We start from the raw sequence: 27,772 nt of genomic DNA, 5'->3' as shown, positions 1-27,772 counted from the left end.
GAGATCACCTGATTTGACGCCTCCTGACTTTTTTTTATGGGGATATTTAAAATCCAAGGTATACACTGGTAAACCAAGGACCCTGGCTGCGCTGAAAGACAATATCCGACAAGAAATTGCTGCCATATCGGCCGAAACATTGGGCAAAATGATGGAAAATGCTGAAAAAAGGGCACATTTTGCGGTCAAGGCCAGAAGCGGTCATTTACGAGATATCATAATCAAAAAAGTAGTTAGAACAAATCTCCTTGGACCAAAATAAATGAATTTCAAAAAAAAAATTTCAAATTCCACTTCTTTACTTTGCTATTGCAAAAACAAATCCTTCCACTTTAAATGGCCCACCCTGTATATATATACTAGTAACAATACAGTTAGGAGTTTGGCTCCTTTAAACTTATGTAACTGAGCCTGTAAAAATAAATGAATTAATGAAAAATACTTACCTTTACTTGTTAACACAATTTGTAACAAATGATGTAGTTATATCTGTCAAATAGTTTATGGCGAACAATTCCTAGGAATGAAAACGAGGATCCAAGTGGAACTGAATGAGGACATGAAGACACATAAAATAAAAGCCAAAATTTTTTTCAATGATTGATTGCTTTTGATTATATTGTCCATCTACGTTAGTTTCCACTTAAAACTATAGATTGCACAAATTTATCTAGAGTTACTACTTATAACAGGAATCGCACTTAGCACTACCAAATATTGTATCGTAACAAGACATTTTAGAAAAATATACAATCACGGAACTATGGCAGCTTGTCTCTCATTTCATTTAACCACAACTCGCTAACTGCAAAATGATCATCCTCTCGATGTCCGACTCGTTCGTTCGTTCCTTTATATATTTTTTTCTCTCGCTAAGCCACACACTGCATTCGTCCAGGGCAATTATACAGAGAACACTTTCTGGTGAAACGTTTGTTTTTTTTGTTTCATTTAGGAAGAGTCAGCCTCCAGCAGTCAACCATTTGCTTCTAGATCTAAAATGATATAAAGTAACATTTATCAAAAATTATAAGTTTTAGAACGGATCGAACCTAGCACGCATCGCGTGCTGCCTCTTTGTCCTTTACATCCAGGACATGACCCGCAAGTGCTTCAGAATAAAATCCTTTCGCAGCAATAGCAGCAGCAGCAGCAGCAGCAAAAACAACAGCAAGCAGTCGGAGCAGTTTTAAATGAATGATCGTTGGTTCATCTGGCATCTTCAGCCGTTCGCCTGAGGCCAGGGAAGTTATTTTCCCGCCAAGTGGTCTAATAAGGGCCGACGTATCCTTTGTGCTGCTACCCTGCAGGCAGCTGGGCTGGAAGCAAGCAAGCAAGACGACAGGTGACGAGCATTTAGTACCGTGCGCTCCCTTCGCCCACTTCGCGATTCCGCCACAGACACAGTGATTTGATTAGGAATCCTTTCGTGTCGCGACGTTCGCTCGAGATATCACGATCTGTGTCTCCGAAAATATAAGAGGAAAAGCACGTTCCTGGGGTTGTATTTCGCTTGCTTGTGCGAAGACTCGCAGTGAAGGGAGAGTCTATACACCACTTCGCATAACTTTGACGAGGGATGACTGGATGAGATTTTGATGAGTGTAACAATAACGTAAACAGTCATGCATTTGTATTCCAATTTCGTTTCCCATTACAAGGACGACGATGGTGGGATGGATTTTGGTTCTGAGAAAACATTTGTTCCTTAAAATAACGTTAATAAAACGCTTTCCTCGAAAGGAGATGTATTTTAATTTGCTCTCCTCACTGCCGGTAATTGAAACAATTTTTCTTCCATTTAGCAAATCTCGCGGGCAGATTCACCACCCGTCTCCTCGGCTCGTTAGCGATCCACGCAGCTCCGGAGCGAACTTTTGGCAGCACGTGACAGTTACAGACGGTAACATCATTAAAACATGATTCCTGTGTTCAACTTTCTTACACGCGGTGCCGCAGTAAAAAAAATCCACAAAGAGAAAATGATGACGTGAAAGACGGGAGGGCGACGTGAGAGGCTAATTGGAAAATTTGAATTTAACCCGGAATTCTAGGAAAAATGGTTTTCGATCCCTAAATAAACAGCAAAGAATTATGAAACAACATGCGTTCAGTCCTTGCATTGTTTCGAGGAAAACAACGCAAAGTTTTCGGCCTGGCTGGTGGAATATTGTTGGCGTTGTGTCCCGTAGGCGGTGTTCGGAAATTTCTCAATGGACGCCAAGCGAACGGACAGCAACTGGATTTAGTTGTGAGGTTCACGGTCAAGGATAACAATCCGATTTCCGCACCATGACGTAGTCTCGAGAATTCGCTTTATTTCACAAAAACTCGAACCTATCTAATTGCGATTCTGTTGCCGTGATTCGTCCATAACTTAGGAAAAAACCCTGAAAGAAGGGTTATTTGAGGTTCAAAACTTGACTGTAATGACTGTGCGTCTTTTCGGCATAGACCAGAGAACTTACGTAGCCCTACGAAAAATATTCATCTCATTCATCGAAGCCACATGATCAATTCTCTGATGGGCAGTTTGTGGCAAAACCACGAGCCACATATTTACGGCATATTCGCACTTGAATGGCTGCAGCGGCACATGCACAATTTTATTTTTGACGTGGGACTACGTCTAACCGGAGAATATGAGGGGTAAAATGAAAACCTAAATACAGAACATGCAGGAAAAAATTCAAGATTTCAAATGCTTATAACTCAAACATTTCTTACTGGATCGGAAAGATGTTTGCATCAATTGATAGGGAATATTGCTACGCTGAGGATTTTTTACATAACATATCTCGATATCAGAGATTCTATTTTGTTCTATTATATTCTATTATGATTTTTCATAGTCAACCGGTGGCCCGAAAAATGATTTTTCCCCTCATAGTTAGCTCATTTGCTTCAATCAAATATATCGATCATCTAAATCGGTTCAGTGATTCAAAAGTTACGAATTTGAGCTTGAGCTGAGGCAGACTGTACAATTCGTAGTTGCTCTCCGTGATTGACCCGAACCAACCAAATTGCACGAAGAACACACAGAATGACGCTAGGGACTAGCAAATCATTTTCGGTGATTCGAGCTTTAAATGGTTAATAACGACGCCGACCACGTCCTTACAGTCACCAGGGGAAGGAAAGGAATGTTAGTATGATCATCGCCGCTCGAAGGCCAGAAGGGTCGCCTCTATAGCGTGGTTCCCTAGCGTTTATAATGGGAAGGATGTGTGTTTGTGGGTAGCATAAAAAATCAGGATTCACTGTGGTAAGTGAGGATATTCTGTATATGCGGACATTCAACCACTCGACGAAACGAAATCCTGAGAATCGATTATGTTTCGATTATCCGAAGACCGGACGATATATTTTGGGTTCATTGTGTGTCTACTTTCTCAATTCTTCATATATTTTGACACCCGCCGGAGGAGGTTATCCATAAGTTATCCTAAGAAGGTCATCGTAAAAACCTATGTGCTAAAGCAAACATCGCATACTTTCTGATTCTTCGAATTTGTTAAACTCGACAACGGAGAATCCATGAGACCCTGAGACGATCACCGGGAAAAACCTCTGTACTAAAGCATTTTTGATTCTTCGAATTTTCCATACTAGACGACGGAGAATCCATGAGAAACCTGAGAAGATCACCGGAAAACTCCTCTATAATAAAAGCGAACTTACAATTCTCCTATGGTTTCTAATTATGAAATATGTTTATACTCGACGACGGAGGATCCATGAGAAACCTGAGATGATCACTGGGAAACTCCTCTACAATAATGCTAACCCACAACATATTTCGTAGACGCTCACGTCGCATACTTTCCAATTTTTTTTAATATTTTTATAACCAACAAAAGAAGTCTACTAAAACTTGAGAAGTTCACCGTGAAACATCTCTACGCTAAAGCAAACGTTGCATACTTTTTGAATTTTAGAATTTTTTATATCCGACGACGGAGGATCCATGAGAAACCTGAGAAGGTCACCAGGAAATACCTCCACAAAAAGCGGAGCCACAATATTTCTTGGAGCCACAATATTTTTCTCTAAAATCAATTGGATCGATGATGCACTCCGTCATTCGTTGAACTTAGCAATCTTTATCGCATCTCAAACGGAGCGGCGAAGGTTATTTTTGGACAGCCTAAGAAGGCTGAGGACCCCTCCATTTCCGGTCACGAAAATAGGACCATAGAAAAAATAATAGGGCGATATATGTTTATGTGCGTGATTCATCACGCTCCTAATTTTCCCCAGTTAATAATATATTCAAGCGCCCGGAGGCCATTTCGATCCTAAAATCTAGAGTCTGAAAGCGAGCATTTAAAATTTAACTCCCACATATTAAATCTTTCATCAATTACTGATTAAAACAAAAGCTAATTCGCAAAAAAAACTTACTTACAAGACTAATTTGTTCGGAGAAATTCAAGGTGTACACTCAATTTTGCGATGCCCAGAATAGAGATTGTTTTCAATTTTCGGGAATAAACAATTAGCAGAAAACTTTTCTCGGAATTCTAATGTATGTTTGTTTTTTTATAATAATCAGAATTTCATTTATAGAATTATATGTACAGCTAGTTAAATGTGTGAGTAATAAATATGCATCAAAAGAATCAATGTATTCGAAATATTTTATACCAAATAGATGGAAAGTATCGTCAAGTAGCATTAGTACACTAAATTTTTCGATAGACTGTATGTTTCAAAAATCTTCTCGGGATGAAATCCTGTGACTAAATCGTGCCACTTCAATTTCAATATCCGCCGCGAAGGTAATCGGTAACTTAAGAAGGGAACCGAGAGAACTTCTATACAATGATCGTGCGAATGGTTTTTATTTTCAATAACCTAACTAATAAGGCTAACCTAAAAGGTTAGTTAGGTAGGTTAACCTAAACTACAGACCAACTTGTTTTTGTGCGACCCTCACCTGTGCAATTACTCACCTGTGGGACTTCCTCTGTGCGACTTTATTATTAAATCGGAACATGAATCGCACAAATGATAAACTCGTACAAAACCGGTCACACAAATGAGGAAATGCACAAAAATGATCGCACTAAACGGTCGGTTAATATCGATATTGATATATATATATATATATATATATATATATATATATATATATATATATATATATATATATATATATATATATATATAGACTTATCTCACTTCTTAACTAGGCGAACCTAGCCAGAATTTTCACCTGCCCCCGGGCTTCTGAATGCCAAAGGGGGACTAGGCTCTGCGGAATGCACGTATCTGCATGCTCGTGCTGTTTCAGTCCTGACCGAGAAATTGTCGGACAATCGCGCAGGTGCTAAGGATGACCGACTTTTGGATGCCGGCCAATTCCTTCTCCATGTTCAACACCTTTAGCGCTTCCAGAAGTGTCTTCGGGACAGATATATATTTTTTTTATATATATAATATTTTTCCATACATAATATAATATATATATATATATATATATATATATATATATATATATATATATATATATATATATATATATATATATATATATATATATATATATATATATATATATATATATATATATATATATATATATATATATATATATATATATATATATATATATATATATATATATATATATATTTTTATATATATATATATATATATATATATTTATATATATATATATATATATATATATATATATTTTTATATATATATATATATATATATATATATATTTCTATATATTTTTTTTTTTGAGAGTTAAAAAAGTATTTTCAAAAAAAATGAATTTAAAACTTTGAAATATTTTTTTCAGTGTAATTTTTTTTTTTAAATATTATGATAATTTGTATGAAGCTTTAAAAAAAATCCTACATTTGGAATGTCTTAAAGTTTTTTAGGTGTCAAATTTTTGAAAAAACTCACAGGAGGGTGGTGTCCGAGACACGACCGCCTAGTTGACGTAGAATTCCGTTGGGCTATCTGTTGATTTTGGATATGTTTGAAAAATTACATCGTTAAACTATTTGATAAAGAATTGGTGACCCTGAAAAGGGCAATTTTGTTTGGTTGTTGGGTATTGTTTGTTCACTCGACCAATGTTTACCGAGTGATGATGACAGAAGTATGGTAAACAGTCGTTGGGTGGCGCGATAGAAGATAGATATGTTGAAGTGGAATGAGGTATGATGAAAACCGCCCTATCCTAGACGAGATTCCTCCTGTGTTATGTATGGATGAAATAAAGAAAAAAAACTCACCAATGTAATATAGGATAATACCAATACCGAACACAATTATCAATTTTTCTCATCAGTAAAAACATGTTACTTAAATATAGAGAAAACATATTTGAAATGGAAAAGGTAATTTTCTTATATGATTTTTATTTTCTGAGTGTTTATTCAACCCAATGCGAATTTTAATTGGACTAACAACACCTAATACGATATGTAGAGCATATGGGAAATCATTTTTTCGAATATTTCTTCACTTTTTCAATTTTTTCTCGCCGCATGAACTTTCCTTGGGTGGAAATGAACACACAAAAAACAAACAACGTAAACCGAACGACCCTTTCTCGAGCGGGAACACACCTTGGTTTTTCTTTTTGAAAATTGAAATGAATCGTTTCATATATCAGGTCATAGGGGGGTCTCCGTAGCCACTTGGTTACGCGTTCGCTTACCAAGCGATCGATCGTGAGTTCAAACTCAGGGCCCTCAATTGACCATCTTTGTGTTGTTATAGAATAACTACGTCCACGCAACCATCATCAGCGATGAAAATCGATCCACGGTGAAACAAAGATCGATTTATCCATACAACTGCTCTGCTCTGCAAGAAACATCGGGCTGCTGTTCTATAAATAACCCAACAATGATCAATATCAACTGTCTCCGCTGTCCGGTCTGCTGAACAATGAAAGATCAGAAAGAATACCCTTACGCCTAAATGGCTACTACTGTGTAATTTACCATAATGTAATGGAACAGAAAAACTTAACGCCTAAATGGCTACTACTAACTACTGTGTAATTCACAATTTATAGAAACATAAAACATATGTACATGTACACGATTAAACCCGGCTCTGTTACAGCTAAATGCTATTGAGCCTAATAAATAAATGGAAAAAAAAATATATCAGGTCATGTTTAACACAAGTGCTACCATATACAATTTTACAATTACACTTGTGCTAAATTTTTCACAATACACGATCGGTCATTGATATGAAATTTCACGAAGCAACCAATATTGAAGTTCCAAATTTAAATTTTATTTGCTAGAATTAATCGCATCACTCACCCTACTTGCAAATATAAAAATGTCCCCGACTTGCATATATTTGCAATCTTGGACAATTTTCACGATGTGCCCAATTTTCGATTTTCAATTTGTACCCCAATATGTTCCCGAAAGACGTAATCCTATGTCAAAAAATCAGAAAAAAAAACTCCATTTCCAAAAAGTTGTTCAATTCTTCGAAGAATTCAAAAAAGATGTTAACGTTAACGAATACGTTCACATTAACGGATTTCATACCTTAAAAAACTACAGCCGACCAGTTGTCAGTGTGCATTTCTTCATTTACCAAGTATACATCAAGACGGGTCTATGGTACTAGGTGAGGCCGTTTCGTCATTAAGTTGGTTAGGGGAGCGGTATATGAAAACAGTACGGAAGAAAGCAGAAGGGGAATTATTTCCTTAAAGCGTGAAAGAGACAGACTGATCACGAGCAAACTTGGGCACAAGCGTATTGTGTTTTGTTTACAAACAAAACACAGTAGATTTCCAATATGGCTGAAGAGTGATTTTAGCAAGTTGGCCCACCTTAGGATATACTTCTACGCGCCTTGGTATACATAAGACGCGTCCACATTACGCCAATCGGCCTTGGCCGGCCGGTAAAGCCGACTAAATGTGGACGAACCGCCCGGGCTTGCCGACGTGCCGAAAACCAACTCGAATCAAACCGAACTCAATTCGAAACAAGTGGGTCCGGTTCGAGAAAGTCGAACCAAAACAAAACGAAGTAAATTAGCGTTGACGACATTGTTCGTGACGGCTTCGTGCATCCGATGGGACTTCGGCTTCGTGCACCCGATGGGGCGTCCACAATACATAACGAACCGAATATGCCGCCTGGTACAGGCCGATCGGCATCATTCGAAATAATGTGGACGCGCCTTTAGACCTAGACATTCAATTTTAGGTATAGAATACATGACAATCAAATGTATTCTATACCTAAAATCCTACGCAATTCCTCCGACAACCCGCTTCAGTTCTACGCACGAAACTGAGCAATTCCCTCCCACCAATCTCCACAAAAAATATCCTCCGCATAAGTCAACCCAAAGCGAACCATTCTTATTTCGACAAAAGAAGTCTCTTCTCCGCCTCTACTTCCTCCTCCGAGAGCAAGTTTAGAAACTGAATAGCGTTTCGTTTTCCCTATCCCATCCTTCTCTCCTTCCAGGAGGTTTCAGATCGTACCGGGAAACTGCCGCCGCCGCGCGTCACGACCGACCAACCGTCTCGTTTTTTTTTGCCACCCTTTCATTGCACCCAGCTCGGCGGTAACCATCCGCGGTACCGCCTCCGGTTATTCCGACTGGCGGAGTTCATATTTATGCAATTTTTCATTCGCTCCAGCGCGGGGTCGCTTGGCTGCTTGACTGCCAGGGCCACCAGGAATTCATTCACGCAAGGCCAAATTGGCGACAGGAAAGCACAAACGTTCTGCTTCGTCTGCAGCGACGGGACAAAAATTAAATGAACTAAAAACAGCCCCTCCGCCACTCAACCGGTTCATCATTCCACCGGGCTGTCCGTACCCGCGTTCGGAAAAAGGGAAAATCGCTCAAATTGCGAAATCGCGAAAAATGCTCAGGCGGAAAAAAAAGGATTCCCGGAAGCTCCACCAAGAGGCACCCTAATTGGATTAAAACGAGAAATTATTGCAAATTTCTTTCCGCATTTGTGCCTCCTCTTTTGTGTATGTATGCGCGGATGGGTGGGTGCGACAATCGTTCAATTCTTGCTCACAAAGTCACCGCCACGAGAAGATATATTTTGTAACACCAGCCTTTCCAAATCGTTGCTTCCAGTGGGTAGAAGCCGGGAAGGGATAGCGAGTATGCCATCATTAAAAAGTTCTTGAAACAACTTCTGGTGGGAAAAACAACGGAAAACATCAAACGAGACAATCGGGGGGCGCTGGAATTGTGGTGATTGATGGGACCACGCTGGATGTGGTTTGCCAAATAATGAGCAACGGGTCTCTGGAGGACGAATTGTTAATGTTTTAGCATTGTGATCGATAGATAGGATTTTGGTAGTTCAAAGTACTTGATGTGTTTACTAAGTGAAAGTAAGTCAGCCGAATGACTTAACCTATAGGGTAAGTTTGGGTGATTTTGACATACGGGGTGATTTGGACCATCCCTTTATCGCGAAAAGTATGGCTCAACTTGGATTTTTTTTAGAATGTCATCTCCTTTTATTGTTGAACCGTATGTACCTAACGTGAAAAATCTTAGGTAAAATTTAACAGGTGGAGGGAAGCGGAAGCATAAACAATGCAAGCACTTGGATTGTCTAAAAATGTATGTTTTTCGATCGTGCTTTAAGATTTTCTCCGTTGATTAAACAAATTTTTCGTGTATTGTGCAGTAAAGCACTGTTCACCTATAGAAGAGGAACAATTTGATGCAGCGAAACTTATGTTTGATAACAATAAATGAAATTAGTTGCATTTTAATTTTTGCATGTGGTGTGGGGTGAATTGGTCATATAGGTTTGAAGCTTTTCTTTGGTCTAATAATTGATTCCATGTGCCGCGGAATTACAAAAAAAAATGTACAGACAACGTTGGAAGAAGGAGGAGCTGTTCTCTAATTGTTGAGTAATATTATTTTTTTACTGAACTACGATTAAATGAAAGTTGACCCTTAGAGGGGGTGACAATGGGTCAAAGTAGTGAATATTACTTTCTATTAAGAAATGTGTTTAGAAATCAATTTCTCAATAATTTCAAGATAATTTAACAACATGTAAGTGTCTTGAATGATTATTTGAGTTACGAAAATAGTGTCAATCCACCTAGAAGTGCGATGGAAATGTTTATATGCATTCCATGTCAAACCGATATAGTGGTTCTCAGATTTTCGTGAAAAGTGGTAGTTTTGTTCATTGAGCTTGAGCTTGCGTAGACTATACTATTTGTAATTGCTCTCCGTGATCGACCTGAACCAACCAAATTGCACAAAGAACACACAGAATGACGCTTGGGACTAGCAAATCATTCTCGTTGTGCAATTTTCGGTGATTCGAGCTTTAAAAGGTCAATAACGACGCCGGCCACGTCCTTACAGTCACCAGGAGAAGGGAAGGAATGTTAGTATGATATTCGCCGCCCGAAGGCCAGAAGGGTCGCCTCTATAGCGTGGTTCCCTAGCGTTTATCATGGAAGGGATAGTTGTTAGTAGGGAGAGGTAAGAATCAGGATTCACTGTGGTAAGTGATGTGATTATGTATAGACGAACTATCGACCACTCGACGAAACAAAATTCTGAAAATCTTCTAAGTCATAACACGCGGCAGAGATTATCTTTAGGTATTCCAAAAAGGAAAACCTGTTAGTATGATTGGACAGGCTGTATATTTTGTTATTTAATCGTATGTACGAATCTAAATTCGATCGCGACGGCGAAGAGTCTCTTTGGGAAACCTGAAAAAGTAACCGAGAGAATTTCTATGGAACCAATAAGACGGGCGATATATTTCATTATTCATCCCGCGTACTCTGTATCGAACTCTAATAACGATGGCGGGAGTTATGTTTCGGAAATCTGAGAAGCTAACCAAGAGAACTAAACGGATGACGAACCTATAGCCTTAGTTTATAAACTCAATTTAGTGGCTGGATTTGAAAAACCAGGAACCAAAAACTAATATAAATGTATCTAATATAATCAACTAACCCATTACTTCAAATGAAAACTAAAATGAGAGTCTCCTGACTCAAATTATGAAATTCTGAAATTAAAAATTCCTAACATAATTGAACCATGAGCCTGATTACGAACGCCACCCCACGGTGAAAACGAGACGAAGTGTATTTAGCCTTGCATACCAATCATCTCGTCCCCAACTGAAGCACGCTATCAGGCCCCCTATTATCCGCACTATACGTCATATAAACAACGATGGATTGAAACATCCCTAAACAAAAGAACAAAAACATACATTGAAAATAAAAAATAAAAGCGATGAACTCGAAAGATACAAAAAAGAAAACTTGCACAAACACCAAGAACAAGTGAAGAGAGCAACCAAAACGCTGACACGCTGACACCACCAAGTGCAAAAACATGTCGGTTCATGTTACAGGTGATGAAAAATACTTCCCGACACTCGTGGCTTGCATGATAAAGCCGTGGTCAAATCCTCCACTACTTTCAGAATCACCATTCTACAGAAAGGAATTGATTAACTACAGGGAGATGAAATAAAATAAAACTCCCCAATATGCAATCAAAGTGCGGCTGCACGAATCGTATGCAATTGCGAGAAGTGAATGACTACACAGAATTGCAGTGATGCGGCTGCCGATGCAAACCAAATGAAACCCTTGTAATGTATGTGTGAGAGCGAAGAGAACCTTGCAGAAGAGAAGAGAGAACTTGAGAAGAACAGTTTCCCTTAGCTCCACAACACAAACACCCTCTCTACACATACTCACGCGTCAATGAGGAACGTCATCGCAAATAACTGCGTGTGACGATTAAGAGCAGAGAGCCCATGGTACGGGAGAATCAGAAAGACTTGTACCTCACATCGCCGCATCCGGTCATCCCACCAACAACTCATTGTACTACTCCGTTCTCGCTACTCTCAAACAGGAGAAGCATCATTCATCTACAAAATAAAAACCAACCTTACATACACATATACATCCAAGAGAGGAATGTCGCTTAACACAGAGAGCGCGACGATTAAGAACACAGCGGCACGAATAGTTTTAAACGCCATGTGTGAGTGGGGCGATAATCAAAACAAACTTTTCCGTCTATATAAAACATGTATTCTGGATATCACTATAATGATTGGGCGAATCCATTATAAAGGGAAAAAGGGGAATTCAAAACAAAAAAATAGAGGTCTAACTGTACGCAGCAATTGTGGGCCCACCAAAGGGACTTGCATCTTATACCGCATCCAAATCTTTATGAAAAAAAAAATGTTGGAAAGAATGAACAGAAGCACTTAGCTCACGATGTGGCATAACGCCTGCTGATTCTCCCGCGGTGATAAACGCACTACGACATACACACACACAAACACTTTGCACTAAAACTGATGGGGGGAAGGCACGCGAACAAGTCTGAGCCGGTTCGATGAATTGGCAAATTGGCGAAAAAACGAAAAAAAGCACTTTATAGTCTTTCTGAGCAAATACTTTTCGAAGATACTCCGACATTTGACACATTTTCACACGGTGGATGAAACCGAAACACGTTTGAACATGTTGCACGACGAAGAAAAAACAAACGCGGAGCGAACTAAAATGCGTCTGCACCCGCCGACTGCCCGATCGGAACTAGTGTTCCCTGATAATCGTTTGATTAATCGATTAATCGAATACTTCCTACAGAAATCGATTATTAATCGAACGAATACTGCACAGCCAATAATCGAAGCGAACGAATAATTTACGTCGATTAATCGATCCAAACTCAGGGAGAAAAAAAACGTACAGCCGCTGCAGTTTTTTCCTGAAAACAAATCATTATCTTTGACGCTCCCCTAAGTTCGTAAACGAAGCTCAATGCCGTCAACGTGACTTGAGCTTTGTTACGACTTTAGGGGTGAGTAAAAGATAATAATTGATTTTCAGGCGGAGTGAACACTTTTTTGATTCCATATGACTTTCTAGTAAATGAGAAATATTAATATTACTAATTATTTCTCTCAGTGTGGCGATTAATCGATTAATCGATTATTTGGGCCGATTAATCGTATCGAATAACAAACTGCTGAAAACTATTCGATTAGCTGATGAACGATTAATTTCAAAAATCGGGGATCACTAATCGGAACTCTCTGAAAAGTGGTATTTTTGTTGTTTATCGCAAAACATTAGACCCGTATTTTTTATCATTAGGGTGATCATTTCCATTTTAGGGTTGCTATACAAATGAAACACGAATTTCTGCATAACTCGAGAACTAATCAAGCAAATGGAACCAAATTTGACATGTGGAGGTTTTAGGGTGCAATAAATGTTTCTATGGTGGTTGGACACTCCTCTCCCCTCTCTAAAGGCTGATTTAGACGATGCCAGTCAGCGCTCTAGTTGAAGTATCCAGTGAACAGAGAACAGACACTCTGTTCAAATTACTTGTACCAGTATCGAACAAGTAATTGGCCTCTAACTTCAACAGAGTGTCTGTTCTCTATTCACTGGATACTTCAACTAGAGCGCTGACTGGCATCGTCTAAATCAGCCTTAAGGGTGGACTGTCATACAAATGAAACACAAATTTCTGCATAACTCGAAAACTAATGACATTTGCTTCACTCTTTGAAACTCTGAAGGAATTCTCATATGTTCTACAATTACATAGTGACAAGCGTTGTTAGTCCATTTGATGTTTGCGCTAACGAAATATCTTCATCTTCTTCTATCTATACCAATAAAAATGGATTGTCGAATGTGTTGATAAAAGTGATTTAGGGCTGTCTTTATTCTATCACATTTTCTGTATCAAACATTTATTCCATGTAACGGAGAAACATGTTATTTGCAAGTGGTTGAAAAATCTCGAAATAGAATTGTGTCTGAAAATAATCTGCTATTATAATGATGAGTTTTGGTAGAAGCACTAGGAAATTTATAGTAAAAGGTAAATTCAACGGGGTCGATTAGAAGATCAATCAATGAACAGTTCTGCGATTGGACCTATGAACTTGCGCTTAGTAAAAAACGTGAATGTTTGAAGGTATTGATAACAAAAAACAAATTTTGGGCGGGACGAAGTTTGCCGGGTCAGCTAGTTTTTTATTTTTTATTCTTGAAAGCTAAGGTTTTTTTTTAGATAACATATCCAAAATTCTGAGATGCGTTATTTTTTTTACTGGGTTATGATTTTTCAAAATTAACCGATGGTCCGAAAAATAATTTTTCCCTTTTTTCCAAAAATGACTTTTTTTAAATTCATACCTTTTAAACTATCGGGCCGATTCAGATGGTCGATATACCAATTTGAAACCACATGAAATACCACATATGCATAAAACTTGGATTCTAGTCCAAACGAAAAAAAAAACACTTTCAGATATTCGAATATGTTATTTTTTTACATACATCTCAACTTTCAAGAAAAAAAAAATTTACTGACCTTAATTCCGAAACCATGTGAGCTATGAAAAATAATTACAATCAATAATTACCCAAAAAATCTGTTTTTTTCCAAGTGTAATATTTTTCAAAGCAAACTTGCTCATTGGCTTTAATTTGATATATCGATCAACTAAATCGGTCCAGTAGATCAAAAGTTATGGATTATTGAAAAAAGTCATTTTTGGATAAAAAGGGGGAAAACTTGATTTTTCGGACCACTTTAAAATGGAAATGGCCACCCTAATGAAAAAAAAAATACGGGTCTAATATTTTACGATGAGAAATAAAACTACCAATTTCCATGAACATCTGACAATCACTACATCGGTTTGGCATGGAATTCAATTTTGTGCTTGACCCATTCTCACCCCCACTCAGTGTAAATAAGTGATTATTTCAAAAATATTGAAATTCGAATGGAAACAAATTTTTGATGTACAAAATCAGTAATGACTCATCTGGCAGGACTTTAAAGAATCATTCTATCCAATATTTACAATTTTAATAGTTCTAGTGAATTGTTAAATAATAATTTTTTGTACTACATTTAAGTATTATGCATTGGAAGCTGTGGAAATATGTCTCCTATTAAATGGCTCACAGCTTTCAAAAATATTCGCAATATTTGTCAAGGTTTTACTAATAGTAACTTTCTCCATTCTTGACCCAGTTTCACCCCCATAACCCATTTTCACCCCCATCGACGGTATATCCTTCTTTCAGGTAAGTGTCGCTTTCGTAATTCGGGTAATTGTTGCTTTCGGATATATGTTACATTCGAGTGAGTGGAATTTCGGGTGAATGTCTTTCTGTCGTAATCTCGCAATGTTGCGTAAGTGCCAAAATTGACATTTAATTTTTTTATATAGATCGATATCGAATACCAAATACTTCCAAAAAACTGCGAAATTTTAAATAAGTGTAAAAAAAAATATAGGAGGTTGTGCCCAAGACACGACCACATTATTGATGTAGAACTACGTTGTTATTTTGTTTAAGCACTCCGCTTTGCGCTCTTCACAACAGAAGCCCTTTCTATTTATATTTCCGGTCTCGATTAGCTTAGCTGTCATCCTTGGTGGAGATAGTATTATTATTGTCATGCGAAACTAAATCACGCGTTCACCTCCATTGCCTAGAGAAAGGCACTCGATCCCTCGCCGTCCAGCTTGCCCAGCAACGGTGTTGTTCAGTCGGTGTCCTCGCGAAGTTTGCATCAGCGAGATCCAATATTTATGCTCTAAACAAATATTCCCTCTCGTTCTTCTTCTTCTTTTCTTATTTGTTCACGGAGACTTTAAATCATTCCCCTTTGTTGTTCGCCGATAAGTTGCACGTTATTGACGGCATGGGTGGGGAAGCTCACAAATGACAAATGTATGGGAAAATGGAAATGCTTCTAGTTTTCATCAATTGAAACCATTTACACACTAGGGGATTGTAATATATAGCATAAAAAACAAATCTTAGGGTATTTCCGATTCGTTTGGTATGTAAATCATCAAAATCCGTTCGCGGCAAAAATAGTTATTAACGTTAACTTTATTTCATGAAAACGTGACCTGTTTTCTGATTTGGCATCCTTAATGAAAGGCGTAGGGTCAAGTTGACTGTGATGCGATGTGAATTTCGATATGATCTGTTAGCATAGGATGCACGAGCAGAACAGCAAAAGAGTCAGAGAAAGAAGTTCTTGTAAGAAACCACTTTTCAGAAAAGCTCATCATGTCAAATATTTCAATCAAAAACAGTCCATCCTATGCAGTGCTACATGTTTAATAGCAATGTTGTTTGAGATCTACAAATCATGTACAAGCAAACTTTTTTTTTGTGCGGGGGATAGGGACCGCATAAAAAAATCGCATAAAAAATCGTACGAAACGCATGTCGAAACGTGTTGCTATTAGAAATCATGTCATGCAAAAACTTAAAAAAAATTAGAGCATTTGATGGGAGGAGGGGATTTTATTTTGCATATTTGCGTCTCAATTGTCCACTCCTGAAATCATTCAGAAGTGGACAATTGAGACGCAAATATTCTTTTTTCGCGCTGAAATGCATATAAACCATCGAAAAAAAACTAAATGGACGATAACTTCGTCAAATATGCTTTTTTTCATACGCCGCACAAAAAAATCGCAGAAAAAATCGCACAAGAACAAAAAACCGCACAAAAAAAAATTCGTCCAAAAAAACTCACAAAAACTGGTTTTACTGTACTTCTAATATCTGTTTGAAAGTCTCATCTTTTTTTTTGTCTGTATTATAGTGACTTTCACCACCTTTGGCTGGTTTGTCACTTTACTTCCACTCTTGGAAGAATGTCGGGAGTGAGAATTGAACTCGTGACCTTTAGCCGGAGAGGTATTAATGTTACCATTACGCCAGATCGCCTCCAATTATTTAAATTCTTAAAATCGGGTTCGGGGCTCGGGTTCGATTCTCGTTCTGGCCTGGGAGATTCTTCATCAAAAAAATTCTACCGATTTGCACTGGTACATGCGTATTAGGGTGGCAATGGATGTATGGAAAAAAATTCATAATCGAATTTCAAAAACTGACCATGTACATTTTGTTGTTGGCCCAAAAAATGATCTGTGCAAAGTTTCAGCTCAATCGGTTAACACCCAAAATATTCACTAGAAATAATTCATGTGGTGGAACAACGTTTGCCGGGTCAGCTAGTAAATTTATGATAAACTGATAAAAAGATTGGAAATAGAACAATTTGTTTAACTCATCTCAGTATGAGTTGCGTTGATATTTAATTAATTTTTATTGTGTTAGCAAACGGATATCCGATGATGGTATGTCTCTCGTGCGGGTTCTAGGAATGGAATTATTTTAAAAAGTCACATCAAAATTATCTCACTGATGTAAAATTAAAAGCAAAATGAAACTGTGGCAACATTACAATAGTAAATTCGTAGAACACACTAATAATAGGAGCCCAATAGCAATCAAACTCATAGCATCATATCCGGAACACATGTCGTTTTAACTGGAATCGCAAAATTTGTCAAGAGTAATCGATAGGATTAATTCCCGTCAATAATTTAATATTCCAACTCAGTAGAAGTCCCTTTGATAATTAAATAACTTCGATCATGTCGGAAAACGGATAGCCGATAATGGCGTACCTCTCGTGAGGGTTCTAGGAATGAAATTATTTCAAAAACCACGCTAGAAATATTTCTCAAATGGAAAAATCAAGCGATGGTAACATTACAATAGTAAATTCGTATATTCGTAAATTTCAATAACAGGAACCCAACAGCAATCACATTCATATCGCCAGTCATCCGGAACACAAGCCGTTTTAACTCGAATCGAAAGGATTCATTCCCGTTAGTAATTTCATTTCCCAGAAAAAAAAAACACAAACGAACAACAGTACCAACAATTCCACTCCCTCACAGCTTGGTATTACTCTCCGTTGCCCCGGAAAAGGGAAACGACCAATACACCGCACGTGCTTCGCCACAAGTTCAACGATCCGTCCAAATCCAACGAACCGCAGCGAGTCTCACCTTGAACTCTGGATTTCCACGTATATCACCCCGCTGCCAGGCAAACCACAAAAGACGGAAAGCTGACGGATTAACCCCTCCGTCCCAGCCAGCCCAAAGGCCCACAACCCAGCGCACCCACACAATTCATACATGAAGACCGGCAGGATGCGAAGCCCAGAGACATCCACCGAGGCCCATCTAGTGCGTGTTGTCCCTTTCCCTCCCGGAAATTCGGGATTAATTATTCAAGGGAACCAATTGTAGCCACTATCGGCGCCCATTCGCGAAACAATTTGAGGCCACTCAACCATCCGAGGTTCTTCTCTACACTAACCATCCCCTCTTCAAGTCGTCCCCAGAGAAAAACACCTTTCGGAAACCAATTTATTTCGGGGAGTGGGACGAACCTGGGGTGAGGTCTAGCTTAAAACACTCCTGCATTTGGCATACACAAACACATGAGGCGAAACGTGGTGGATTATGATAAACAGGGGTGTTTACCTTTTCAGTCATGCAAATGCGGGAATAAAAAAAACAACAACTGGGGTTTCCCCTACCCCTTAACGAAAGGAAGTGGCACACACATGGGCTCCGTTGTACCGTTTCTGAGTCAAGGGTTTTCCCATGTGTGACTTGAGCGCGGATAAAAATAAGCCAACGGAACTGGGTCAAGGCCGTTGTTCGGTTCGGTTCGGAGGTTCTGCGGGAAAATGGGGGCTTTTCAACGACACGGCCGGCTAAATCAGAGTGGAATTTAAAAGCCTACGCGCCACGATTTCGCCACGAGGGGTAGGGTTTTGAGACAAAGGCAAGGGTTAATAGCTTCGGTTGCCATTATCCTTTCAAGCCAGTCCACTGTAGCGGGTAGAGCGCCCGGCCAGGGAATCAACGTTCAGCGGAATGGATTTCGGACTCAATGGGAAACACGGCACATCGCTGGGAGAAGTTTACGGTTTTATTTGCGGAGAGCTCAATACGTCAACTGCCGCTGGCGATTGGAATCGAAATTAAGTCAATTAATCAATGGAATGGCCAAGGATGCTGGGCGGAATGGGAATGGTGGGTTAAATTAAATTTGGAAAGAGAAAGTGAAGTGGGTGAGGCTGAAACACAAATCGAAATCATGGACCCTTTGCACACACAAATTTTATTTGTTATTGAATAATTAAACCTCGTTTAAAACTGTCGACATTCGGCATCGTTTGCGGAGGGATCCATTCAACTTTGTGACGGAACACGGTAACTCTGTTCAGTGGGTAGCGGGATTGCTCTGGGGATCGAATAGCCACCCCGGAAGGCTGTTATTAATTCCAAAGGAACAAAGAACATATTCGATACGAAATTAAGAGAACGGTCAACAGAAAAACGGATTGGGCTGGGAATCTAGATTGTTTACAACCCTTGTCCCTGAACCCTCCGAACACTTTGAGCACTTTTTTTTCTTTTTGATATCTCTCACCAGTACTAGGGGTAGTAGGGGTAATGTGGTCACGTGGGGAAAAATGGTCACCTACTTGATAAATCTATCTCTTCCAGCGTAATAATTGAAAAGTGAAAAAATGATTGCTGAGTTAATATATTTCCGCCGGATTAAGTGGCTGATCTGCTCGAAGAAGAAAACTTAAATGGTGATTCTATTCTACAGAATAATAACCTCCCAACCCTCTAGCCATTAATTTTTCGTAGCGTATTTGTACATTGCAGATTTTGGAAAATGTTCGATTTTTCGGGAAATGGATAATCGGAAACAAATGCTTGTTGAGCATTGACATTTCTCCACAGCCAACAATGAAAATGAAAGCAATAGCCTTCGTTTGAAAGAAAAATTCTGCCAGTAATAAGTTAAAACTACATGAAATAAGAAAGGTGAATCTCACCATAAATGGATTAATTCAGGTTTATATTAGGATACTTTCATTACTCTGTACTTGTTAGTCCCGGAATGTAAAATAATAGCATTTATGAGTGCCGCATATGAATTAATTGAAGTGACCTTCAGTTGGCAGTATGTTTGTAATTGCAAGAAAAAGTGCAATTACACTTTTTGAAAAAAGTTTGCCCGGTTAAGTAATTGCTATCTATTGTATTTCGGCTCCGGTGACGCTAATACGAAAGTACCCAATATTTCAACTACAATGAGCAAGATTTTAACTACAAGTGACAATTCGTCAAATTTTGGTAAAAAATCCTCACATAAAGAGAGCTTCAAAGGTTAAAACTCCTCATCTTACACCATCTCGAATCGGAAGACGTCTAAGTTTTGCCAAAGCTCACATGAACCGACAGTGGGACATGGTATGTTGTGACAAAGAATGTTACCAAAAGAATACATTTTGCTATAAGTTAAAGTTATTCAAAGTATAGATTATCTTCACTGACGAAAAAAAGTTCAATTTGGATGGTCCTGATGGTTTCAACGGGTACGGGCGTGATTTACGGAAAAGGGGACAGTATTTTTCAACCAGGAGTTTTGATGGAGACTCGTGCATGGTTTGGGCGGGATTCTGTGCAACCGGAAGGCTCAAAATAGCTTCCACATCATTCAAGGATTACATATATGTTCTGGAATTTTCTCTCCTACCATTTTTGCATGGATATCGCCACAAAAAATTAACATTCCAGCAAAACAATGCTACTATTCATACCATCAAGGAAACTAAGCAATGGATTAAGGACCAAATACTTATTTTTTTGGACTGGTCGGCTCACTCTCCAGATTTAAATCATGTTGAAAATCTTAGGGGGGATACTTGTACGCAAAATCTACAATGAGGGAAAACGGTACACCACGATTGAGGAACTCAAGGTCGCGACAAATCCGTTCAGCAGAATTTGGTAAATAGTATTCCAACACGAATTTTAAAGGTTATTAGTCGAAATGGCAAGATTACTAATCATTGACATGTAAGTCAGCCGATCGTTTTGAATTCTTCATTGATAATACTTATGAATTTTAAAGTGATCTTATAGAAACTGGAGAGCTGAAATTATCATATTTAAGAACAATAAATAAACAAACAACTCTTTTGAACGAAATTGACGTTAAATATACTTTATTCTAAGCGTTCAACAATGTATGAATGTATCTTGTTGAAATTCCAACTGTTTGTGTGGCAACGAAATAGAATCAGGATGGTCTTATAGAAGTTGGACAGAGTGTAGCTCGCAATGAAAAGAGATAAAGTACACTTTGCATAAATTGCATTTGCACTATTGTTGGCACAGCCGACAAAGACTTCGGACCACCGTTTGGCAAAACTCGTTTGAAGGTTATTTTGAGTTGGTTTTGAGCTGAAATTTTTATTTTGTTTTAGTATGTAGGTAATTCATTTTTTGTTCAACAATAATTACGTTTTTAGTCTTTTAGTCTGCTGCCCAACGAAAATTGTAATAATTTTTCCAAAAATATTTCTCTGAGCTGGAGGAAATACTGAAGGATACCTCATTTTCATTTTGACAGCAAAATTTGGTCTGGACAAGCCTGATATAAGAAGTAAAATGTTTTTGTATAGAATGTGTTCATTGTAGTATTTGAATAATATTGTGGGACCTACTCAAAAATTAATCCAGATTTTTAATACATATTTCACTGCATAAAGTGCATGGGAGCTGAAACAAACCCCTCAAAACGTCAATTCGAAGGTAATGTGAGGCGCCGTGTGTTGATTTATTGAATTCTTCTATTCACATTCTTCTTGAGTGCGAAAAAGATACATTTTTATACGAATAAAACCGTATTCTCTAGAGGTTTTAGAAGAAAAAATTGTAATGGGTTGTATATAAAGGGTGTGTCACATCAAATTGCATCACGGAAAAAACGCTGTAGAAATTTAATTTTTAGGAATTATATCTTCAGCTTTCGCTTATAATCAGATAAGAGTGTATAGATCACGTTGGCCATGCTTCACTGTCAATTTTTCGTAAATTTGGAAAAATGTCGTCGAACGAAAAAGAGCGTCGTAAATTAATCCTGTGCACTCATTTCGAGAATCCGGAGTTGTCACATCGGGACATCGGTAAGATGCTGGGAATCGTCCAATCCACGGTCAGCAGAGTACTAAAACGATACTTCGAGAACCTAACCATCGACCGGAAGGTGAAGAACGGCAAATATGGATGCTCCGTCAGTGAAAACGATCACAAGCGCGTAGTTAAGCAGTTTAGACGTGATCCGAGAAGTTCGGTCCGGGATGTCGCCAATAAGCTGAATTTGTCAAGTTCATTCGTCCAGCGGACCAAGCAGCGGGAGGGCCTGCGTACATACAAGGTTCAGAAGGCTCCTAACCGCGACGAAAGGCAAAACATGGTGGGGAAGACGCGAGCCCGGAAGCTGTACACCGAAATGCTGACGAAGCCGCATTGCCTGGTAATGGACGACGAAACCTACGTCAAAGCGGACTTTCGTCAGCTGCCGGGCCTGTTGTTCTTCTCCGCAGAGGACAAATTCAGCGTTCCGGAGGAGATTCGCAAGCAGAAACTATCCAAGTGCCAAAAAGTACATGGTGTGGCAAGCGATCTGCTCTTGCGGAAAGCGGAGCGCCCCCTTCGTGATGACCGGCATGGTAAACGGGCAGGTTTACCTTAAGGAGTGCCTACAGAAGCGCTTACTACCACTATTGAAGCAGCCCGAGGCCCGACCATCTTCTGGCCGGATCTCGCTTCGTGACGTGTTGGAGTGGTACGAAGCCAACGGGGTCACCTTCGTGCCAAAGGAAATGAACCCGCCCAACGCGCCGGAGCTTTGCCCAATAGAGAAATATTGGGCGATTATGAAGCAGGCCTTCCGGAAGAACCCAAAAGTTGTCAAATCGGAGGCGGACTTCAAGAGAAAATGGATTTCTGTTAAAAAAAAACTACAACCTGACGTTGTACAGAACCTTATGGACGGGGTAAAGAGGAAGGTGCGAGCATACGGGCTTGAGCTCGAAGTATGAATAAAAAGAAAATGCCAAAAGTTGTTTAATAGTTTTTATTTTACTGTCTAAAATTTTCAAAAGGATCGGTCTACTGGGCGAATATCTACAGCGTTTTTTCCGTGATGCAATTTGATGTGACACACCCTTTAGGACACGACCGCAGTTTTCGACGTAGGACTACGGAATTATATTATTCACTCCACTTGTTTATCACTTCAGATATTTTTTTTTTGCATCGAAATTTTTGTAACATCTTTTTAGTTTTTTAATGTTTTATTACTTCAGTAGACTAGAGTCGAATAGAGTCGAAAGCTATCAGGACTTTTCGTTTATTTGGTTCAACTCGCATCAGACTTACTCCTTCCCACTCAGGTATCGATCACAAACTATGAACCCTTTTGCTCCTATATTCCGCTTGAGATATGATCGAACCCTACAACATGCAACAGTAAGGTTACCCTGCTGGAATTTGAAAGCATACTTTCATGAAATATAGGGGAACCGCGGGTAATACGGACAGTGGGGGTAATATGGACAGGTCGATTTGTATAATTACATTTAGAATTTCCGATTTCTTTTAATGAGAACACCTTCTTCATGTTTTCTATAATATTTAAACCACCCTATGGCAATGAATACTGATCAAAAGTGGAAAAGGGAAACAAAAACCGAAAATCATACATGATTCCGCGTGAGGATGCAATTTTAGCTGCTTCGATATTAAGCATTTTGAGTGGTTTAATATCAAAATTCAATTCGCTGATGGTTATATTTCGGTTTTTGAGTTAACAGAGAAACGATATTATAAAAATCGATATGACGATTTTAATTGGCATCCTAAACCATACGTTTTGCATCGTATTCCGAAAAAATGACGAACTCCCAGAACGTCAATCTTGACAAAAAAAATAATTTCGAGATGACAGTAGATCTCGACGTTTCATGCAATTTGAAGACATTTGCCATCAATTTTTTTTTTCGAAAACCCCGATTTGGGTGATTTTTCAGTTTTCAAAAAACTCAAACTTTGACCGCTGTGCGACACTAGTAGATGAAGTCCGATTGAGCTGATATATTACATAGGGTATAGTTTTTCGTAGGGCAGTAGGGTAGTTTTTCGTGGAATCAACATTTTCAAGAAAGTCCCGTTTGAAAATACGAGATGACCATTTTCATTGGCACTCTTGGGAACATACATATAGTCTATATAGTCTATAAATATTTATTCCGAATTGTGATGATAAATGCGGTTTCCATTCTCCCAATTGCGGCTCTTCTTATTCCTGGGTTTTCTTCTATTACTTTGTTGACACCTATTATTTTAAGGCAGTATTTTAGTCTTGAAATTTGATAAACATCAAAATTTTTTTCTTTCATATTTCCGTAGTTTAGACATTCAATAATATATCCTAGAAAGGACTCGAAATCCTATTATTTACCGAGTAAGAGCCATTTCAATGATGCGGTTTCAATGAACTTCAAACGCGTTTTTCTCGAAACTAGTTTTTTTTTCAAACTGGCGTACAAGATATCTCAACTTCTCCTGAAGCGATTCATGTCGAATGTATATGAATATAATCGGTATGCATCTCTCTATCGCATGAACCTCTCAAATATGATTTTTTTTTAAATTATAATTTTTATGAAAATTGGTAAAAGTGAGAAAAAACGTTTTGAAGCGCATTTTGTTTTTCAAACGGCCGCCATTTTGATAAAAAAGGCAGCGGCAGCTTTACTAATTTAAAATCTGTTGAATTTGTTGGATTTTGTTTGTTTCAGATAACCAGAAGAGCTGGAATCGTGTATGCCATGGCACAACTTTTTTTTTGAACCCCCTCACTTCATCAGCTTGTAACTATTCTAATTCTAATATTTTTTTCCGTTTAATTTTTGTTTTATAGTTAAAAGATAGATAAACAAATTATGATATAATGGATAGTAAAAAAAATTATTGCTTTATTTTTTTGGAGCTCGAAAAAAAGCCCGAAATTCGTTCCTCTACACTGGAATACCCCCTAAAATCCAGATTTCAAAATCAAAGCCTTTTCTTCTGGTTGGATTTTTGTGTTCAGATACAAAATCTTTAGAATTCACACTTCATAACCCAGATAGAGAAGATTCGAATACCAGACTTTCCGATCCTCATCAATAAACCGATCATAAAATTTCTCGTTCCAAATCCTCATTTCAGACTCGGTGATGGGAACACATTTTCGGTATTCTTCTTGAGATGTATAGAGGCATATTCCGTTGCATCGAATTGGGACAGCCGATTTATTCCGAAAGTTTTTTTTATTTTATTTTTTTTACCCTCCACTGACCCCCACACCAATAGGCTCATAGGGAGCCCACTGGTAGTGGACACTTACTAACAGCTAAAGAAAAAAAACAAGAAAAATTTTTGAAAACATGGAGAGTAAACTTTTAACTAATAAACTAAACTTAGTGAAATCCCAGTGGAACTTAGTTCCTTTGAAGGGGTTCACCACTCTCCCAGGTTCACGTAGCTCATAATGCGCGTGAAACAAGAAGCTCTACTTCTTGTTAACTCATTTGCATTTCTCGTATTCGGAAGGTTCACTCGAGTTGAAAAATTTATGTTATGATGGAAATTACGATTATGCAATGTATTATGTACAAACATAATAGTTTGAGTATCACACAATCCTAAAATAGGAATAATTCTGTGGTGTAAACTAGTGTAGATCGAAATTGTCGGATATCGGAACGGTAGATTAAAGATTACTTTCACATATCTGTTCTGAAGTGTTTGGATTTTTTTAAATTTTGATTTGGCAGCATGACCCCACACAACGATTAAATATTGGAGTATGGAATGAATACATGCGAAATAAAAACGCAGCAGCGCTTCTTTAGGCACAAAACAACGTACTCTTTTCATGAGACCACATAGAGTTGAAACTTTTCTCGATACATGATTTATATGAGTGTCCCATGAAAGACAAGAATCTAAATGTAGCCCTAAATATTTCAAAGATGTGACCTTCTCAATTGACATGTTCCTGACAGACGGATCGAGATGTTGACAGATTTTCTTGCGTGGCGAATGAAAAACCATATATTTTGTTTTAGTAAGGTTTAGTGTGAGATGATTACCACTAAAATATTCCATGAGAGCCGCTAGATCTGATTCCATATCAGCTACGATGGATTCAACATTAGGACGAGGGTAAAATAAAGCTGAATCATCTGCAAAAAGTCTCGGTATACCATGTAGTTTTAAATTTCCTAAATCATTGATGAACATCAAAAAGAGTAAAGGACCTATGTTGCTTACTTGAGGAACTCCCATGTCAATTGAGCGTAAGTCACTGCGAACACCATTAAACATAACGAATTGTTTTCGATCAGATAGGTAGCTTTTCATCAAATCGTTAGCAACTCCTCTTATACCATATCTTTCAAGTTTTTTAAGCAAAATTTCATGATCTAAAGTGTCAAAAGCTTTTTTAGGATCGATAAATAAGCCACCTACGATCTTTTTTTGATCAATTTCACAAATCAGTTCATCAACGAGCTCGATAATAGCGGTCATTGTTCCACAGCCTTCTCGAGAACCATATTGATATTCGTACATAGCATTGTTTATACGCAAAAAGCTTACAAGCCATGAAGTTAACCGTGAAGGTTCGTACACAAGAGGAATTGTGAAAGTATCGGCAAACTACAGGAGATTTTAAGACATACATATTGATTGACGTTTTTAGGTAACAAATCAAAAGACAGTGATTGCTGGGCGTATTGATACTCATTTTTCATCTTTTGGGAGACACTCAATACCACACAAGAGTCCATCTAACACGAACGTAACAGCATTGGGGATCCTCAAATAAAAGAAAACACTAACAAGTTGAAATCAAAGGTAAGCCTGCCCATCACAGGACTAGGCCCGCTAAACATTACTGTATATCTGTATATTTGCATATTTACACAGGATGACATTCGATCCGAAAACAACAAAAGTAACGTTTCCTGATTTCTCACATAATAACACCGTCACATCCAATTCACTACCATTTGTACGACCAATACAAAACACCTAACAGTTCCCTCCTTAGATTTCGATTCTGCTTTTCTGGATTAAAATTACCAATAGACTTCACGATAAGATACATATCTACGAATACCACTGTAGAGAAAAAAATAAAAATAAAGGCGAAGACACTGTTCTGGCAGTAGTGTTGCTGTCCAGCAAACCCAGCCGCAAGCCAGTACTAGGCGGGAGGACCGGTGCCGGACGAGCCGCTGGCTTCCTGCTGGGAGCTAGAGTCAAGATTGGAGTCCTCCTCTACAACTGCTGGAAGGAGACCTGAGTGGGACTGCTGCTGTTGTGGATGCTGGGCATTACCAGCGCGCTGGGACTGCGGCTGCTGCTGTTGCTGTTGCTGCCGGCCAGGGGAAGCTGGCTGCTGAGGCTGACTTTCCGCGGACTTCCCTGTGGTGGGGGGAGACAATAACAAACCGTCAGTACCGCTTGGGACGGGCGGATCATTGCTACTAGCGTTTGGTGGCTTAAGGGTAAAGGTTACATAGTATCGCTTATTGTTATCGAGCTTTTCGGATGGCAGTGTGATTATTTGTTTGTTACTACCGTGGGTCAACTCTAAGGCTACCTTACTACCGCCGCCGACGCCACCCCCACTGCCGGCGAAACCTGACGCGGCGTAACCGCTGCTCCCGGGGCAGTTGCGATCCGTTGGATTGGTGAGGATTTTCGGCAGGAAAAAGCTCCCAACCCCGGTGGAAGAGGTTTTGTACGGACCAAATCCGAGCTTCGGTATCGTGTGGTGGTTCATCATGGGAACTAGAGTTGGGAGAGAGAGAGAGAGAGAGAGAGAGAGAGAGAGAGAGAGAGCAATAGAGCAATAGAGATTATTTCACTTGGTTGCGCAGGATTCGTCGGGGG

General features: G+C 38.7%; 1 protein-coding gene across 5 annotated transcripts in view; it reads right to left on the bottom strand.

Annotated features, from left to right (window-relative positions):
* Window positions 1-632: 632 nt before the first annotated feature.
* Window positions 633-27,772, bottom strand: part of LOC129763357 (proteoglycan 4) — a 154,308-nt gene continuing 127,168 nt past the window's right edge. For 4 of the 5 annotated variants that reach the window (XM_055762325.1, XM_055762328.1, XM_055762327.1 and 1 more), the window contains exons 7-8: window positions 27,480-27,670; window positions 25,400-27,301 (exon numbers count right to left, since the gene is read on the bottom strand). In XM_055762325.1, the coding sequence (XP_055618300.1) occupies window positions 27,155-27,301; window positions 27,480-27,670 (338 nt within the window). In that variant the 3' untranslated portion in view covers window positions 25,400-27,154. Of the gene's footprint in view, window positions 996-25,399; window positions 27,302-27,479; window positions 27,671-27,772 lie in introns of those variants that run through there. The other variant, XM_055762324.1, reaches the window with a different exon arrangement.

The sequence above is a fragment of the Toxorhynchites rutilus genome, chromosome 1 (genome assembly GCF_029784135.1).
Source record: "Toxorhynchites rutilus septentrionalis strain SRP chromosome 1, ASM2978413v1, whole genome shotgun sequence".
In the NCBI taxonomy this organism is placed as follows: domain Eukaryota; kingdom Metazoa; phylum Arthropoda; class Insecta; order Diptera; family Culicidae; genus Toxorhynchites; species Toxorhynchites rutilus.
Note: the sequence above shows the minus strand (reverse complement) of the source record. Positions and strands in the feature narration are given on the sequence as shown.